The 17,760-nt window shown below is 37.1% G+C and overlaps 1 protein-coding gene across 7 annotated transcripts; it reads right to left on the bottom strand.

Moving 5' to 3' along the window:
* Positions 1-995: 995 nt before the first annotated feature.
* Positions 996-16,894, bottom strand: rbm44 (RNA binding motif protein 44). Of its 7 annotated transcripts, none has more exons than XM_056754102.1 (20): positions 16,648-16,894; positions 16,376-16,489; positions 14,446-14,506; positions 13,677-13,761; positions 12,995-13,101; positions 12,817-12,891; positions 12,635-12,689; positions 12,393-12,523; positions 11,497-12,317; positions 11,366-11,427; positions 7,373-7,537; positions 4,297-4,465; positions 4,177-4,217; positions 4,018-4,099; positions 3,054-3,126; positions 2,847-2,966; positions 2,623-2,693; positions 2,458-2,531; positions 1,671-1,881; positions 996-1,565 (listed from the first exon to the last, which is right to left on the bottom strand). In XM_056754102.1, the coding sequence occupies exons 3-20, from the start codon at positions 14,459-14,461 to the stop codon at positions 1,296-1,298; spliced, it is 2,628 nt and encodes an 875-aa protein (XP_056610080.1). In that variant the 5' UTR covers positions 14,462-14,506; positions 16,376-16,489; positions 16,648-16,894; the 3' UTR covers positions 996-1,295. The 7 variants fall into 7 exon arrangements, with proteins under 7 accessions (XP_056610080.1, XP_056610079.1, XP_056610082.1 ...); XM_056754101.1 differs by lacking the exons at positions 16,376-16,489; positions 16,648-16,894 and adding exons at positions 14,781-14,890; positions 15,147-15,920; XM_056754104.1 differs by lacking the exon at positions 14,446-14,506 and having other exon boundaries at positions 13,677-13,731; positions 16,648-16,890.
* Positions 16,895-17,760: the final 866 nt, after the last annotated feature.

Here is a 17,760-nt window from a genome sequence, read left to right as displayed (position 1 = left end):
TCAGTGTCATTGTTTTGTCTCAAGACGCACATCACTAAGGTTTCTATTAGACGGCATTTTAATGAAAGCGACTTGAATAGTCTTAATTAACTTATACATATTCCAGGCTCAGTATAGTCTATGAAACCGGTCCAACGAGTGCCGGAAATTGCTGTCTGTGTTCAGCCCCGACAAAACGTTTTTTAAATGGAAACGGTGGTGCGGTTGAACACCATCTTGTGATGACGCAAGAGTTGTACTACTGCAGCTGAGAAGGCCATTCTTGTGTTCTTTTTGAAGAATTTTCGGAGCCTGATGAAATCGGAATAAATACGTGTTGAATGCCACAAAATACATCTCTTCTAATATCTTCAATTGTTGTGTATACTTTACTTGGACCCATGTGCGAGCTGTTTCATTAATACCGCGTGGGTTATATATATGTTGCTGGTGATTGGGCTGACATTTTTAACACACCCACCAAACAAGAGAAAACGCATCTCAAACCACGTTGCATAACGTTTTCAGGAAACATGTCGTTTAACCCGGAAACCGTAGAAAAACGTTGTGTACCGGTTTGCGCTTGAACATGCCCCATGTCCACACCGGACGTGGCACGTCGCGACAATGGAATGCACTAGAACACATTTTAAATTTGGTCCACAACGAATGCTGCGCCTTGCGCCACTACAATCCCATAAGCCTTGTGTCGAGTCACATCGCGCTGCATCCGGTGTAGACATAGTTAAGCCAGATTCTCCAGGGAAGACCGCATTGGGGAACATTACTTTTAATTTTTATCAATCAAAGCAGAAAATCATATTATATGTGTATTAAATTTGAGGCTATTACGTGGATAAAGATGGAAATCCTCAACATTGTAGTCACCCCCTGAACTCCATCAACCTGACCTCCAACCTTTTGTATATGACATTTATATAACTCTGATTTTACATTCAACAATGTGCAACTCTCCACAGTGTCTAAGCTTCCACTTATTAAATAATGCTAGGAAACAAGGAAAATCTATTTTATTTAAACAACACAAGCAAACCTTTACCATTTTTTTAACAACTTGAAGACTGCTGAAAACAAAAAAAGTCACGAACCAAATCTGTATTTAAAAAAAAGCCTGTTCCTCGGTATTCAAGATTTGAATTCACTAAAATAAGTACTACCAAACAACTGTGTATAACATTAAAAGAAACTTACAAACAGGCCTAAATAGGAACTGACAACTGAACACGAGATATACTGGTCAAGTAACTGTTTTCAAGGCCTTAACAGCTGCTCAAAGTTTTACAAACTCAAACACACTAAGAGGAAATGTCCTGTGTAATTAGCTTAGAAGTCATATCCACAATAGCGTTCAAAGTAAAACCTCTAAGGATGCCTTGATTCATGTCCCGCAGTTTTAACATGGCATCAACAATCTTCTGACGGTCTACGTCTGGATGGCGCTCTAATAGCCGCAAGATGATTGTATTAAAGCTTCCCGTGTCGGCATAGCGCTGTGGTACACAGGTACCTGAGGCCGTGGGTGAGTCACACACTTTGGTCAGCCTGTCAACACTACAGCGTGGTCCCTAAGACAAAGAATATAAATGATTAATGGTCAGAACAGAATTGTAACAATTCAATGTCAAAAATATGTAACGTTACTTTTGAAAAGTCTAATACTTCATACTAACTCTAGCTGATGCCCCCTTGGTTCTCTGTCTATTCGCTTCTGTTTTAATGGTTTCAACAGTGTCGTGAGGCTGATCATTTAACTTGGGATGAGCTGAGGTAGGCCCACACAGTTGCTGTACACAAAGTGTGTGTCCTTGGAGGGTGCACCCATTTAGATCTTTAACAGCTGCCTTGGCATCATTGGCGCTGTTGAGGTCAACAATAGCAGCCCTAAAAAGGCAAAGACATGATAAAAGTTCAATAGTGATTTACTAACAAACTTCCGTATTCTAAATTAATACAAAATATATAATAATTACATCCATTGCTCTCAATTTATTATTACATCTTTGACAGTTTGGGTGTGGTTCCAGCTTTTCATTCTTAAATGTACATTTTAAGAGTGCAAGTTGATTGTAAACATAACAGTTAATCAAGAATTACACCTTTAATGTCCAATTCAAAACTTGTTGGACTGCTGGTTTTTATAAACTACACACAATACATAGTCACACAGTTGATTTTACAAAGATTTTTTTAGTTGAGAGCAACGTGTTTTTGATATACGTCACATCTCAGGATAATCCGGCAAATATATGATTACAAATTGTGAATAACACAAATAGCTAAAGGGTGCAAGATATATATTTCCTTTACACACCGTACAATATAGAATACAAAATCTGCACAGAAATACATGTGCATAAGCTTGCATTGAGGTTGTGGGGTAATATTCTGAAACGATTTAGTTTTAGGATACAATGGCATTAATTTAGCAATTTACAAAAAATAAAAGAGAACTCTTACCTGATATTGTTGCTGAAAGTGGAGATGCTGACACCTGTGGCATGATACTTCTCAAACAAAATCAGCATCTCCTGCTACAAAAGTATAGCATTGACTGTCTTTTGCTGCCCCCTAGAGGCTATCATTAACAAAAACTGTTACATTCACACATATATGGTACCCTACCTCAGTAACATTTCTTGGCAAGCAGGTAACGCACAAAAGGGAGCTATGATGAGAGTTCTCCAGATCAGTTCCTGTGAAATCAATGATCACAAAATAATCTGCCACATAGAATATGGCAACCCCAAATCTAGTAAAATCACACAGATTACCTAACCCAGACTGTTAAAAGTCATAACTGGTTTTCAAAAAACACGTTAAATATATCATTGTTTTAAATTGAACACCTTTTTGCTCCATCTTTTGTATCATATTTTCTCTCCCCTCCTGTTTCTCCATATTTCCATCCTGAAGTTCCTCCTCAGCATCAAACCATGCTTCACTTCCATTAAGATCCTTTATGGCACCTAGCATTGTATTAAGAACATTGTTTCATAATTCCTGTGTTTTGTCCTTAACATCAACATCAACATCAACATCATAGTTAATCTTACTATAGTTTCCATGATGCTTGTTAGAAGGTACTGCAGTTTCGACTCTGTTGCTGCTGTCAACATTTGGTTCATCCTATTCAGTTGAAGCAAGGACAAACACAGTCTGAACGTGACTGACTTTAGCTATCACAATAGTCATCTCAATAATCAAATAAATAACAGTATTCAGTGCCCAAAATGGCCTGCAAAATGTTTTTCAAGTGCACCACATGACACCTATGGAACAGTATATGAAAAATATGGACTTTGGTCAATTTGAGATTTTCATAAAAAATAAATACATTGCCCTCATCTCGCAATCCCAATGCTCCAAGTCATAATAAACATCTTAAATGATCTTTATTTAGTTATATATATATATAAATTGTTATTATGGGCTTTCATTAAAAAAAGTAATCTGCGCGGTTCCTGACAACATATCACTGTATTATGAAGAAAATTGATCGATCTCTAAAATAATTATTAATTATAATCTGTAAACTAAAGCTTCCGCGACTGAAACTTCTGACGAATATCAATCACACCCAAGTGCCTTCCTCACTTAGAGGGGCAGAGCTCTAGAAGAAGAAATTCGAAAGGGAGACTGGCAACTGTATCTCACAAAATAGCCGTTTTGATCACAAGGCCGAACTAAATAATAAATATCAACGCCATTTTCTCTGTATCCAAGATGACACTTTGAATTTGTTCCTTTCAGCAATGCGTGATTGTAGTTGGCCAAAGGACAAAAAAAAGACAATGTCATGTTTGGTTGGCTCAACAACCAAAAAAAAAAAAGAGGACACTGTTAGCCATCATCTAGATTCTGGTTATCCAAACAAATCCAGATGCTGGACCAACAACGTTTCTGACGAACAATGATCCCCCAAACGAAAAACTCTTTGCCTGAGGCTTTTATCCAAACATACCCGCAAATGCATGAGTGTAATTTTTTTTCTGAAATAATGCAAAAATTGTGAATAACCTGAATGTCTTCAGTGTTCTGACACAGAGGTGCTCTCGTCCTTTTATCTTTTCCATCCAACGCATGGTTATTTGCAACAGTACTGCACAAAATAAGAGAATATTGTGCATTTATGAAAATGTTATGAAAATCATCTCTAAGATCTCTGAGATATCATACCTTTCTAGACAGTCAAATGAGCCTAAATGGGCCTCAAGCACCTACAATGAGACATTATAAATATCATCCTACATTCACAGATATATTTCTCAATCTTCCAATGTTTAAGTTCCATCATACCGATGTTGGGCTGTAGTTTGTCCCTGTAGTTATCATCTTTTGAGATTCTACTGACAAAGGCTTCAGGTCATCTAGGGGAGTGCCAGCTAGAAGCTGTCTCATCATGTCATGGTAATCTTTCTCTAGTGCCTTCAGAGTTTCTGCTATGATGTCAGGTAGAGGATCAGTCCTGAGGAACATACAAAAACTGCTATTCAAACAAACATTCAGACAGAATGCTTCATATAACTTTACATAAAAGCAGGTGAACTGTCATTGTCTCAGACACAATTATAAACAATTTGTATGTTGTTTTTAGCATAGCACAGTGTAAAAGGAGCACATCACTGACTTAAAGGTCCAGTGTATGAAGTTTAGCAGGATCTAGCCTTGAGGTTGTGAATTGCAACCAGTGGCTCATTCAAATGCTTTCAAAGCACTATTGCATCATTGCTCATTCTAAAGCCTAGCTCAGATTACAGCATTCTCGGAATGATTTTACACAGATTTCCCCTCCTGCGAAAAATCGGGTGCGGAACCTGGATCGGTTCGACCCAGATTATCATGTAATGTGAGGCGTTCACAGATTAAATCTTACACCTCCCGATCTGCTCAGAAAGAAATCTTAGCCGCCCCGATCATATCAAACATGTTTGATATTTAGGATTTTAAATCGGGGTGATGACGTTGGTACTTTCGCTACAGACAAAGAGAGACACATCTGCAAGGTGACTGAAAGACCTTTAAAATGTCGACGGCAAAAGCTCCTGCAAGGGTATGTTGGACAGTGGAGATGGAGGAACAACTTGCGGCAACAACATGATCGTCTTTATATTGTATCCTCAAAAACATACCACAACCAGAAAGGGCTGGGGAGAAGTCGAGTCGGTTTTAAATGTACCGGGTAAATTAACCGCAAACACGCGCAGCTTGTGGTTTCATTCAACAGATTGTTATTTGGCTATAGGCACACTTATAACATCAGTTTATGTGTTTGTTTTAATACTGTATCTTCTAATCACATTGGCATTCATCTTTATTCTCGGCAGCGAAAATTGTTTTCTTCCGTTATTTATTAAAATTAAACTTAAGCAGCTCGCCCAAAGCACAGTCATAACTTCAGCCCTAGCAAAAAAGCACTAGATAAAATAAGTTCCCGCTGCTTTGGACTGACAGACAGAGAATCATTCAGAGCATGACAAAGACACTGCATTACAGGATTTAATGTTACACACCTTGCTACAGAAACATTTCCTTTTCAACGTGGATACACCGTAGTACAGTTAAAACTGTACGGTTACACACTCTAGACCTGTTTACTTTTTTCACGAATCCATGAAATTAACTGCGACATCCCTTTGTTTACTTCTGTTTCCCAGTGAGATGACGTAAGAGACGTCCTCTGGTATGATAATCTAAATATTATCTTGTAGTTGGGTGTCTTAGAATGTCTTTTTATGTACAATTATGAAATAAAAAAACTTCCAATCAATTTTTATTTTTCTTTAGTCTTATTTATAAACACAACTTTACCCCCCAGTTTTTCAGAAATGCAAGTTTACATAGGGCAAACCTATTTTTGTAGTGCTTTAAAAGAGATTCAAACGTAGATTTTTACATCTAAAAATAGTTAACCCATTAAAACGGATACTATTAGCTCCTTTTACAAAATTGCTTTGTAAGACCCTATGGATATGTAAAATATGTGTAGTATATATTTAGTTGTACACTGATGAGTGTGGGGTTGTTTAAGAATTTAAATAAAATAATCTGCCAAGATTCTTTTTATGTGTGTGCTGCAAGCAGATTTTTAAAACTCCTGTAGTCTGAGCCAGGTTTAAGATTTAAAATAAGAGAATCTGTCAGGATTCTCCTTATGTGTGTGATGCAACCAGAATTTAAAATCTGTCAGGATTTTAAAACTCCTGTAATCCGAGCCAGGCTTAAGGTAATAAAAATATAACGCTTCATTATGTAAGGAGTTTATACACCTATGAAGATATAGTTATGTATATTTTAGTGTTGTCAAAAGTACCAATACTCCGGTTAGTTGCCGGTTTCCTTAATTTTCATAAGACCCACTACCACCGACGTACTGAGTCATCCGGGTACTGCTGCGCTGTCTGACAGGTTGCCAGTTGGAAACTTTTTAAAGATGCAATAAAATGTGATGAGGGGATTTGCGCGGCTCCGATCCACAAGAGATGAGCACAGAAATACTTCAGATTTAAGCTATATTACGAAGAAATCTGGAGGAAACATCCAGATTTATTTGAACAAGTTCAAGCGGTAAATTTCTAATTTTCTTAGCGGTTGCATTATAAGTGTTGTATCAAATGTTAAATTAAAGGTTACATTAAAATAAAAGTCCCTGTTTGCGCGTTAATTTGTTACACCAATTCTAATCCTGTCAAGTGTCCTTATTAATCATTAAATGCTTTTATAACAGCAATGGGGTAAAATAAATATGAGGTTATGATGGGGTTTACAGTACTTATATTACATATCCGAAATCCATGTGCTAGAAAACAATAGATGTATGACTAGCAATGTGTATGTTGTCAACAAACAAAGCTTTCCTGTAGCTCAGTGGTAAGAGCATTGCGTCAACAACGCAAGGTCGTGGGTTCGATCCCAAGGAATTGCACATACCCATGTATAAATGTATAGGACAATGCTTTATGTAAATCGCTTTGGATAAAAGCCTCCGCCACATGCATAAATGTAATATCATTAAGACAGATGAAATATATATTCTTGGATAAATAACTCAACCTTGAAAATCATTTGCATTTATTCTTTTAATATACAGTTACCTTAATGCAGGTGATTTTGAATGATTTTTTGATTTTGAAGACAAGTTCTCCCTATATATTTCATAATTAAGGATTTCTCGTGAACCCAGTCTCGTGTCTCGTCTTGTGAGATAAGTGTCTGTCACACCCCTAATATATTATATTGCATTTCTGTCAATAGATGACAAAAAAATTACACATTGAACGTTTAAGTTTCAGGGTAGTAATCAAAAACCTCACGTCATCAATTTCGACTGGTAATGATTTCCTTAAAGTGGATGAATATTTAAGCAGACGTTTACCCCTGAGGAGCACTTTCACCCAGTGGGGAGGTAAAATAGCGTCTCCAGCAGTGCTGTTGGCACATGATGTACTGAAGACCAAGAAGACGCAGCTCTGCCCGTTTCACCCGCTGGGCACAGTCACACCCGCCAACATTCCTGCAAAGATCACCACCAGGACTAGGCCTGTGAAGACAGAAAGACTCTATTAGATGCTTCTGAACAAACACTTTAAAATACGTAGCTTCATTAAATCTAGAACAAAATCTTATAAGGACTTGTTCATCATACTTATTGCTGAACACTGCATACACACCGCCAGCGACCTCTGATGGATGTCGCTAGTCTCTTGCTATGAGGCCGCTAGAAGGAGTTCCTAGATTTTGTTGCTGGAGTTCCTAGATTTGGTTACTCAAGTTACATTTATAAACAAACCCTGCAGCAACTGACTGGAGAAGGATGACATGAGCTCCGCTACTTTACTCCTATTGTTAGTCTTTCCCGAGAGTCGCTTGTCCTTTGTATTAAGTTGAGCAATTCTAAAATTTGTCACGTCGCTAGACGCTGGCCAGTCACAGTTGATCGTTTCGGAAGTCGCAGGCTCTCCATTGAAATGAAATACATTGCGCCGTTTTGTCACTGGCCAGCAGGTACAGAGAGAAACTGGTATCTAGGCACCTGACAAGTGACGAACCCTAAATGGTGACATCACTACAAACACTCTATCAGCAGTTATTCTAGCGTGAGAACGGTTTGCAAATCATACCACGCCAAATTATGCTCAAAAGGAAACATAACTGTAACTGTTCCAGACCGTGGTTAGAACGGTTCGCCACAAGAAACTGTAGTATTCTGGCATGGTTTCCTGATCAGCATCACAGAAATTTTCTCCAGCCTCCGATTCCTCATCCAATCGTTCTTGGTCATTCTGGAAATTGTTAACTCTCTGAGCATGACAGTGCATATCCAACTCCATATCGAGAGAGTGGTTTGCTTGGGATGTTAGGTCATGGAAGTGCTTGATGTCCTCCTTTTTTCTACTTCCTCCCACAGTTCAGACAAGCACTGGGCTTGTGCATAACATGATCCTTTACTGAAGCTGCCATAACTCTGCTGGCTAGTTTCGTTTTAGAAATTATGATAATCAGCTCTTCCCTCACTTTACTCGGTAGAAGCTCAAGGTCTTCTCGTTTTCTAAACCAGAAAATAGTTTACCCACTTTTTATTGTTCCGTGTTACCCATGTTTTATTACAATAGTAATATCAGGCATGTGACTGGCCAAAAACAAAAAAGAAGGAACAAAACACACCTCTGACCACGCCCCATACACATATTAGCCCCGCCCTCCACACAATGATACATATTTTTTACTTGTCTTTTGCTTGTCTTGGAAACAAATATTGTAAAATGACAATAAAACATGAAGAATAGTTTCTAATGTTCATAATAAAACGTTCAGTCAATGTTTTAGTAGGGAGGCTAAATACTTCAATCCTGTTGTCCTGAAATAAACATTTCATATTTTGCCACACAATATACAAACCATTATAATTACGTGGTACTGATTATCAATATTGGTTCGATCAGTTAAATGTTTAATAGTCCCATAAATAAGGTTTAAACAAACAGGATGAAATATGCATAGCAGTCTTATGCTGATGTTACATATAATAAAAAAATAAATATCTTCAGTACTTAATATTACTTTTAATTTTATTTATATGAGCAATAATTCATTCACATTAAAATAAAAAACTGTGAGCTCATGAAAGCTCCACAAACAACCACAAGATTGTGCCACTAACTTGTTCCGTGGTGTCATAAGCATGAAAATCTGAATTTTGAAAAAGCAAAATTTAGCAGATTTTGTACATTTACATTTTAATATATATTAGACCCTTTATTGCAACATGACTTGTTATAAAAATAATGGTTGAATTACTATTGGTTTATTAGCCATTCAATTTTTTTATGGTCATATGGCTATTTCAGCCATAAATGTTGCTGTAATGAATAGCAGACGACTCAGAATTCAAATGAGCACAGTCGCTCTGCACGTCTCAACAAACGTGCGAGATGTAAAAGGCATCAAGGACAAGTTTACCGGTTGAATGATAATTCTTCACAGATCACAATACCACCCAATCCCCCTTTGAAAAAATAGGTCGGATTTGCACAATTTACGCGGGTCGTCCCACAAGGTATGAAAATACTGAAATCCGTATTTATACGTAAAAATCACATCACTGTAATATATTTGTCCACATAAAAAGTACTGTAGTAGCCAATACTAAGTATTTATGAAGCCTATAGTAAACTGCAGTAAATTTCCTAGATATTATAGTGTTTTTGAACCTTACTATAGTTAATATTAAAATATACTACAGTTGATCAGATTACAACAGGAATACCACAATTAGAACACTACAGCACTTTTTCATTTGAGCGTTTAGGTTAACCCGTGTTCCATTTTGACGAAGTTGTTGTGAAGACGCTCCCACAATAGACACTTACTGTGTGTTCATAAAAAGCGGGAATGAAGTTTTACACGAGAGTGATTTACATGTTAAGTCAATGCAAAGACGCGATAGGACATACTGCGGCGCGAAAGACACGATTCGCGCGAATTGAGCGTTTCTGCCATTTGACGAGCATAACACGTGATTCAGGAGAGTTGAAAAATCTGAACTTTGGCAAAAATTTGCGACGCGTAAACCAATCAGGAGCTTGCTCTAGTAGTGACGTGATTATGACATTGTGAGAAGAGGCAGAAATCCCAAACAACAATGAAGGACAAATCATCGTTGCTGTATGTGGATCCCAGGAGCTGTACGATACATCTTACTTTTAACGAAACAGAAATAAAAAAGATCTAGCTTGGAAGAAAGAGGAGGTCAAACAATCTGTTAAGTTGTCAAAAACGATCTTTACACAATTTGAGCTATAACATATAACATAATATATATAGTATACTGGAGCCTGCTGGAAGAATTCGCGTCTGTAGTGAAGTGAATTTGACGCGCGAATGAAGGGAGTAAACTCAAAATGTTCAAGCGTCCAACTGCGCGCGAATAGCGCAATTTATTCGAGCAAGTTGCGTTTGGTATGAACACACAGTTAGAGTTTCAGTGTGTGCGGTTCAGTGATGATAATTTTTCAAGCAGTGAAAACAGTTAAATGAACTAAATAATACTCTCAGGGCAACTCTGGACCGATGTTCATGTGTTCATGTCCTCATACAGAGAGAAACATACAACTCCATGAACGTCACATGTGTAGCATCTTAAACTGTGCAACACATTTACTCATTCACGTAGAACCAGTAGATGACGGATTTAAATTGCAGAATTCCGCATCTGCATCACAGAAATCATAGTGCTCTTTATATAGGCTATATATGGAGTAAGGAAACAAGTTTCAATTGCAAAACATTCTTAAACTAAGTAAATTAGCGGTGCCCCCTCGATGAATGTCACACACAAACAAGCACAAGGACAAACACACTTCACGCAAACAAGCCGCTCTGTCTAACGCACTAGCAAAACTGTAACTCACGTGTGAGACTTTGCCGCACAGCGAGGGTGATCCGAAAGCATACAGAGCTCTCTGCTCTCACAGTGCTTCAATGTCATACGCCAATGTGTCTGTGCAGCGCTGCATGATGTCGAACACACCTCTTGTTTTAGACGACAGACAAGATTATGATCCTTGAAAAGTGAATTGCGGACCCCTTCAAGATCGATGGCGATTTAAAATGGTCAGATCACCCACCCCTACTTTCTATCTCTTTTATGAATCTCAGGAAATTTTATATTAACTGGAAAAAAAATGACATTTAAATACACTGAATAAGCTTTAAGTAATTGAATAGTAATTTTTAGGACTGGAGCCTGACGTATCAATTGAAATCTTAATGAAGGTGTAAATTGAAAACGCTAAATGTCAACCATGTGTTAGATGATGTCTCCCTGAAATGCAAAGAGAAGGAAGAATTTCGAAAGTTAGTACATTACCTTGACTTTCTTTCTTTCAACTGCTTCAGTTCCTTCTCCGTCTCCTTCAGCTTTATGAATTCCTTTGAAACACATTTCCATCATAAAAAGCTCATTTTAAACTACAATCATGTGGCTTATGAATGCAATACCTCTGTAAGAAATTCCAAGTCAGCCATGTAGACCTCAGTTACGATGCTCTTGTCAGATGTCGATGTTGCCACATGTGTATCTTTTTTACTGCTAACAGGTAGTGAGTCTGTATCAGTGGCAACGCTTTGACAGGCTTTCGTCTGCAAGTTCTGACAAACCTCTGTTGCACGTGTAGATGTGAAACAGGCTCTGAAATCCCCACAGGCGTCAACTATTTGGTTCACAAAAGATCTTGGTGGTTCCTTATTTAGAAGGTATTCAACATGGTCTCCTGGTTCATTGGCCAGCTCAAAAGATTGGCCGAGACGGGAGAAAGAATCCACAGCACTGGCCATGGTGGTTTCTGAGTGTACATCTGACAGTTCTGTACTTCCTTTAGTTGCCATGATGGAATCATTAAAGCCTGACTCCATATGCTGGCTGCCATCACTCCACTCTGTGTGATTTAAGCTTGTGCTACTGAAACTGTAGTATTCTGGCTTGGTTTCCTGATCAGCATCACAGAAATTTTCTCCAGCCTCCGATTCCTCATCCAATCGGTCTTGGTCATTCTGGAAATTGTTAACTCTCTGAGCATGACACTGCATATCCAACTCCATATCGAGAGAGTGGTTTGCTTGGGATGTTAGGTCATGGAAGTGCTTGATGTCCTCCCTTTTTTCTACTTCCTCCCACAGTTCAGACAAGCACTGGGCTTGTGCATTACATGATCCATTACTGAAGCTGCCATAACTCTGCTGGCTGGTTTCATTTTTAGAAGTTATGATATTCAGCTCTTCCCTCACGTTACTCGGTAGAAGCTCAAGGTCATTCTCGTTTTCTAAACCAGAAAATATATTAGTGTACTAGTTGCTAGTGATGTTGAAGTTTATGGCAAAAGCAGAACACATCTCACCTAAGATGGAGTCTTCTTGCGCTGAAATTTGAACATGTACGCCGCAACGATAACATTTCTTAGTACCACACTGAAAAGAGTACCCACAGTTTTGACACTGTGATACATCAGATAATGTTGGATACCATGACCTAAAACACAGCCACAAAGCAAAACAGACCGAGGTTATCATTAATGATATAAATGAGTGCCATTTTAAAATTGTGCATTAAAAAGCATGATGCTCAAAATTAAGATCCTACTTGTGGTTTGATGACATGGTTGTTGGATGGGGACTGTAGTTTCCTCTGAATTTTTCTGTGCGTTATAAATACATACATATCTATATAAATGCCGGGTTAAGAATACATTCTGTATGAACTGGCAAAAGTAACATTCAATCACAATAAGGTCACTATCAAAATTTCAGTAAAAGAATACTCACGTTTCACATAAACCCACTTTCTGGCTACTTCGAGATTAGGGTGTCTTTGTATAAACTGGAGAAGCCCTCCCTCTTCTGTAGATGAAAAAGCACAATTTACAACGAGACAAGAGAATTATACTTCTTGACCACAAATGTATCATTTTTTTTTTTTACATTTAACATGTTTTGTCCTTACGTTGTACTAGTGTCCTGTCATCCACTGGTAAAGAAAGATACCATCCGAGCAACTTTGGATCAGTAAGTTCCAGAGAATGATAGACCCGGACAAGATTGAATAATGAGCTACAGCATGACAGGGACAATTGCTTTGGTCAGAGTAACAAGGTATAGTGAGCTTATACCATTATATAAGGATATATAATATAAACTAAACTATATAACTATATTTAAACTAAATTATACATTATACTGTAGAAAAAGTCAAATAAATTACAGACTACCCCGATCTAGGAAACAAAGAATGAACTCCCTGAAATCATGATAAACCACTTCGGGAGATAGAAACACTGGTTCAACTTATGAAGCTCTTCCGGTTTCTTTCTTTAAACTTGCATATATCATTCAATCTTAAAGATATTCGTTAAACATTTTAATTTGGTTATAAATATTATGTTGGTTGTATTTTGGTTGTATTCAGAAACTTTGTTTAGTGTTAAAACTGAAACAGGGAGGTCTTCCGCGGACCAGCGCTGGCCTAGCATTGTTTACATTTTCTGAAGTGGTGTATACATGACAAGAGGACATCGGTCTGAGTTTTTTATTCTCACATCAATAAATCTAAATTTCATATGTTATATCGATTATTAAGCTTGTTTAGTAAGATGTAAGGAAGTCAGGTTGTATAACAATTAGTTTACCTCTTGACCTTTAGTTTCCTTTCATCCTCTGCATATGGTGGGTCATTTCTAAATCCTTGGAAAGCGTGCAAGAAATTCAGCGAAACTGAGTGAAAAACCATCAAAACAAACAGTTCGTAAACTCCATCTTTACATTGCTAGTTACACAAATGTGTTAAGGTGGTGGATTGGTGCAAGATGTTTAATAATCTTTAGGGACTTTCACACTTTAAATAGTTAAACCAAGGTAAAAGTAATACTTGGGTTAGATGTTTTAACCTGGGCTAGCGTTATTATTTGCATATTTGCGGAGTCATCCGTCATGACTGGTTTAATATAGCCTATATGTCAAAACTAAAAGTTAGATAAATTGAGCCCTTAACTAATATCCACATTAAACTGTGTAATAAGGGGTATTCAATTTAAGTTCCTAAAGGTCCGGTCTTTTTCTTAAATAAATAAATATTTAATAAATTTACCCCATTTGGGTATATAGATAATATTTTTTTTTATATCCACACAGCACGTATGTATGCTACTGAATGTATGTTTGTATTGTAGGCTCTGTGACTTTATAGGGGAATGCCATATTAATAGAAGTCTGATCATTTAAATTTGTAAATAAAAAAAACTACTGACAAGATACAAACAGCAAATGTAGTGAATGAAAATGCTCTCATCACAAACGGAAAACAAATGTACTAACTTAATAAGCCTTTCCATGCCATTCATACCATAACTACTTCAATAGTTAAACAATTTCCCAATTAGAACGTTATAAAATACCTACTTGTTAAAACCGGCATGTCTTTTTTTACTGTTTTCTACATAAAATCATCCTACAGAATATTCTGTGAAAATATAACAACATCTTCAATATTGACTGCATAATGCCATTTTAAAGATGGAAATCTTGGTGAAATTAATCTTTGATGCTTTTTATCTAATAATTACTTCAGCCTGGGTTTACACAACAAATGTTTACATGCTGAACAATAATGCTAAAGTTAAATGTATATAAAAACTTAATTGTCCTAAAGTATCACATATAGCAAACAGTTAACAGGCTGACAGATACAAGTACTTTACAATAGCTGTGTTTTTTTAGTGTTGTGTGTCAATTACCTGCTCTGCGTGTCTGCAATTCTGTTGTCAAAATAAGCACGTGTCTGCTGCTCGCTTAGCGGGAGAAAGCTCCGCGCGGAGCGGAAAGGGTTCAAATGAAGCGCGCTAGGCTAGATACAAATATTACAGGATATAGCGGCAAAAGATAAATTACATAAATGTCCGGAAGTGTGCGTGTGATGTGACGTGACTCTCTGTTGTGTAGACGTGCGGCTCAATTTAAATAACTGAAATAGTCAAATGTTTTAAATGTTTTTTTATGCTGTCCCGCCAATCAAGGATGACTGGTTCATTGTTTTTGGATAATATCCTGTAATGCGGCTCTGACTGAACACATTGTTTGTTTGGTTTGGTTTGTCAACTTACCAACTGTTTCGTTCACCGCGCGACATACACGCTGGTCGAAGGGATTCATCGGAGTTCCCGCTCTGCCAGAACGGTTGTCGTATATGTTTGAATATGGTTCAAAAACATACGGTACGACGACAGGTAACCACATGTTTTAAAACTCACACGATAACACTTGAAAAAAACGTAGATAACAGCTAGAATATCGGTATTAGAACAGCTCTGAACGCGTCTGCACCTCATGCGTAGCATTCAGCTGAATAGGCGTGTCGCTGGGTAATGATGCTTTTGTTCAATTATGAACTATACTAGTAGCAAGTAGGGTTGCACTTGCACAGTGTACCGGTGCTACGGTAGCATCGCGATGCTAAAGCTTTGCCGCTCTTTTTTTTTTAAACGGTAGTTCCGTAACTGCTGTTGCATATGCGCATTTACGCTTATTATTTTGAACACTTTCAACGGTGTTTCTCTCCTAATGAATCCGTGTTTAGGACGAGATAATGATTCAGTGAGTCGTTCATCAAGACACTTGATTCGTTCTTAAATGAATAAGGTGTTTCGAACGAGTTGGTTGAATGATTCACTGACACAAAAAATGCCGCCACCTACTGGCCGCATTAAAAATAAGCATAACATTTTCCTTTATAAGCATTAAGCAAATATTAAAGTATACTACAGTATTTGCTCAAACTCATCCAATTGCTACAGTTAATCCTACAAATATTGTATTGTGCAGTATGATGCAATTTGTCGCACAATAATTGAATTAGTTCCAATGTTACATTTTTTTAGTGGTTACAACAGTGAACGTTTCTAAAACTACCAGACACTATTGTTTTTAAATCTTACCACGATAAATATTAAAGTATTTGCTCAAACTCATTCAATTGCTACAGTTAATCCTACAAATATTGTATTGTGCAGTGTGATACGGTTCACTAAATACAACATGTTTCATTAAGATCTGTGTATTAAGAAATTTTGATATATTTTGTAGATTTGAATTATGAACATGACACAGCATCGCAATACTACTATGCATCGTGATATTTAATACGGTATAGTATCTTAAGATATGTTCATGTTACCGTAACAACCCTAGTAGCTGTAGTACACAACGCAGTTACTGGTGCGAAGTCCTTACAGAAAAGTAAACCGTTTACTAAATCATTAAGGGTGTTTATTTACAGGTAACTTCTGTAACAGCCAACTACATTTTGATAAGTAAAAACTGTATTGACATGTACCTTTGTGCTCTCCTTAGATAGTTGTTAGTTCATATTTTAACAGTTGGACGACTTGATCACACCCACCGACCGTTAAACCGACCGGTTTCGTTGAAGTAGTTACAAGTATGGCCACTAGAGGGAACACATAGCACGATTAATAACTCGCTCGTTGCCAGTTTGGGATTTTTACAGTGTAATAACAAAGGCAATTATGTTAAAGTGAAACAAAGCAAAATCAATCGAACTATTAAAATGATGTTTTTCATGTCTTCAGTATGACAGCTGCTTACAAGGGAAAATAAACAGCGGTTAATGGTGATTTAGGTCACGTCACAGCCCATCCTCAGCTCTAGCTTCCTCCATTGTACTAAAAGATGTGCTCAAAGCAAATGGTGTGCATTAGCTGTCGGATTTGCTAAGTGAAATCAATACTTCACTAAAACAAAGTCATTAGGAGACCACACTGCAAAATATATGTTGATGGAACTCCCCATTAACTTTGCATGAGAGCAATATGCTGTTCCTCCCCGTTACATTAGTAAGTTATATAGTATAAAATAAACTAGAAATAAAATCGTTGTGTTGACTGCAGAGTTATTTACAGGAAGTAGGAGGGTTCAAAGGTTAAGTAGCTTCCTGGAGCAGATGGGGTAGGGGGTGTTGCCATGGTGAACAGCAATAACATCTCTGTTTTTGGCTACTGGAATCATATTGGTCTTAAAGGAGTAGGTCACTTCTAAATTTCCCCCATTGACTTTCCATAGTAGGAATACAAATTACTAGGGAAATTTAATGCGGGCAAATGTTGAAGTGAGCTACTCCTTAAACTAGTTTTAAGGTTTGGGTTTCTTCAACAATAAAATGGCATACGTAGTCGGGCAATTATGAAAAATAAATATGAAAAAATATTATTATTGCTTCTGGTTTGCACATTTTAATTCACAGAAATCTTATAAAGTATGTTCTCTCAAAAATGTGCATGCTTTATTTTCACACATTTTTACTCTTTTAAAATAGAAAACTGACGCCAACACGAAACGATATACTCAAAACAAATGAAATTCTGCAAAGCAAAATCAAATTTGACCCATTATGAAGCATATTTCATATGGGTTAAGCTCCAGCGATAAACAGCCTTTGTTTTTAAAATGTGTTTCAAAATTAAAATTCAATGTAAAATGTAATGGATTTAAAAATTAAAACAACTAATTGTTTGATTCAGCCTTAATAACCGTACTATTGATTACAGTCCATCATGATAATAATACATTTCATTTTAATTTCCAATTTCATTTAAGAGCATTTTTTTTTCACTCAAAAATGTTGCTACTTTACTAGGTCGCCACTTGACGTTCTATCTTGGTCCTGAAGCAAAACTAGCAGAGACCCGGAAATCTACAACC

The sequence above is a fragment of the Triplophysa dalaica genome, chromosome 8 (assembly GCF_015846415.1).
Source record: "Triplophysa dalaica isolate WHDGS20190420 chromosome 8, ASM1584641v1, whole genome shotgun sequence".
NCBI lineage: Eukaryota > Metazoa > Chordata > Actinopteri > Cypriniformes > Nemacheilidae > Triplophysa > Triplophysa dalaica.
This window is presented reverse-complemented; position numbering and strand designations above follow the sequence as displayed.

What these genes read in the sequence shown, in the direction of transcription:
- rbm44 (XM_056754097.1), bottom strand. Translation starts at nt 15,279, where the DNA reads ATGTGGTTACCTGTCGTCGTACCGTATGTTTTTGAACCATATTCAAAC. An exon ending in ACCATGTCATCAAACCACAA is followed by an intron (nt 12,524 to 12,634) that starts GTAGGATCTTAA and finishes GCTGTGTTTTAG; the next exon opens with GTCATGGTATCCAACATTAT. An exon ending in TCATTTGACTGTCTAGAAAG is followed by an intron (nt 4,100 to 4,176) that starts GTATGATATCTC and finishes TATTTTGTGCAG; the next exon opens with TACTGTTGCAAATAACCATG.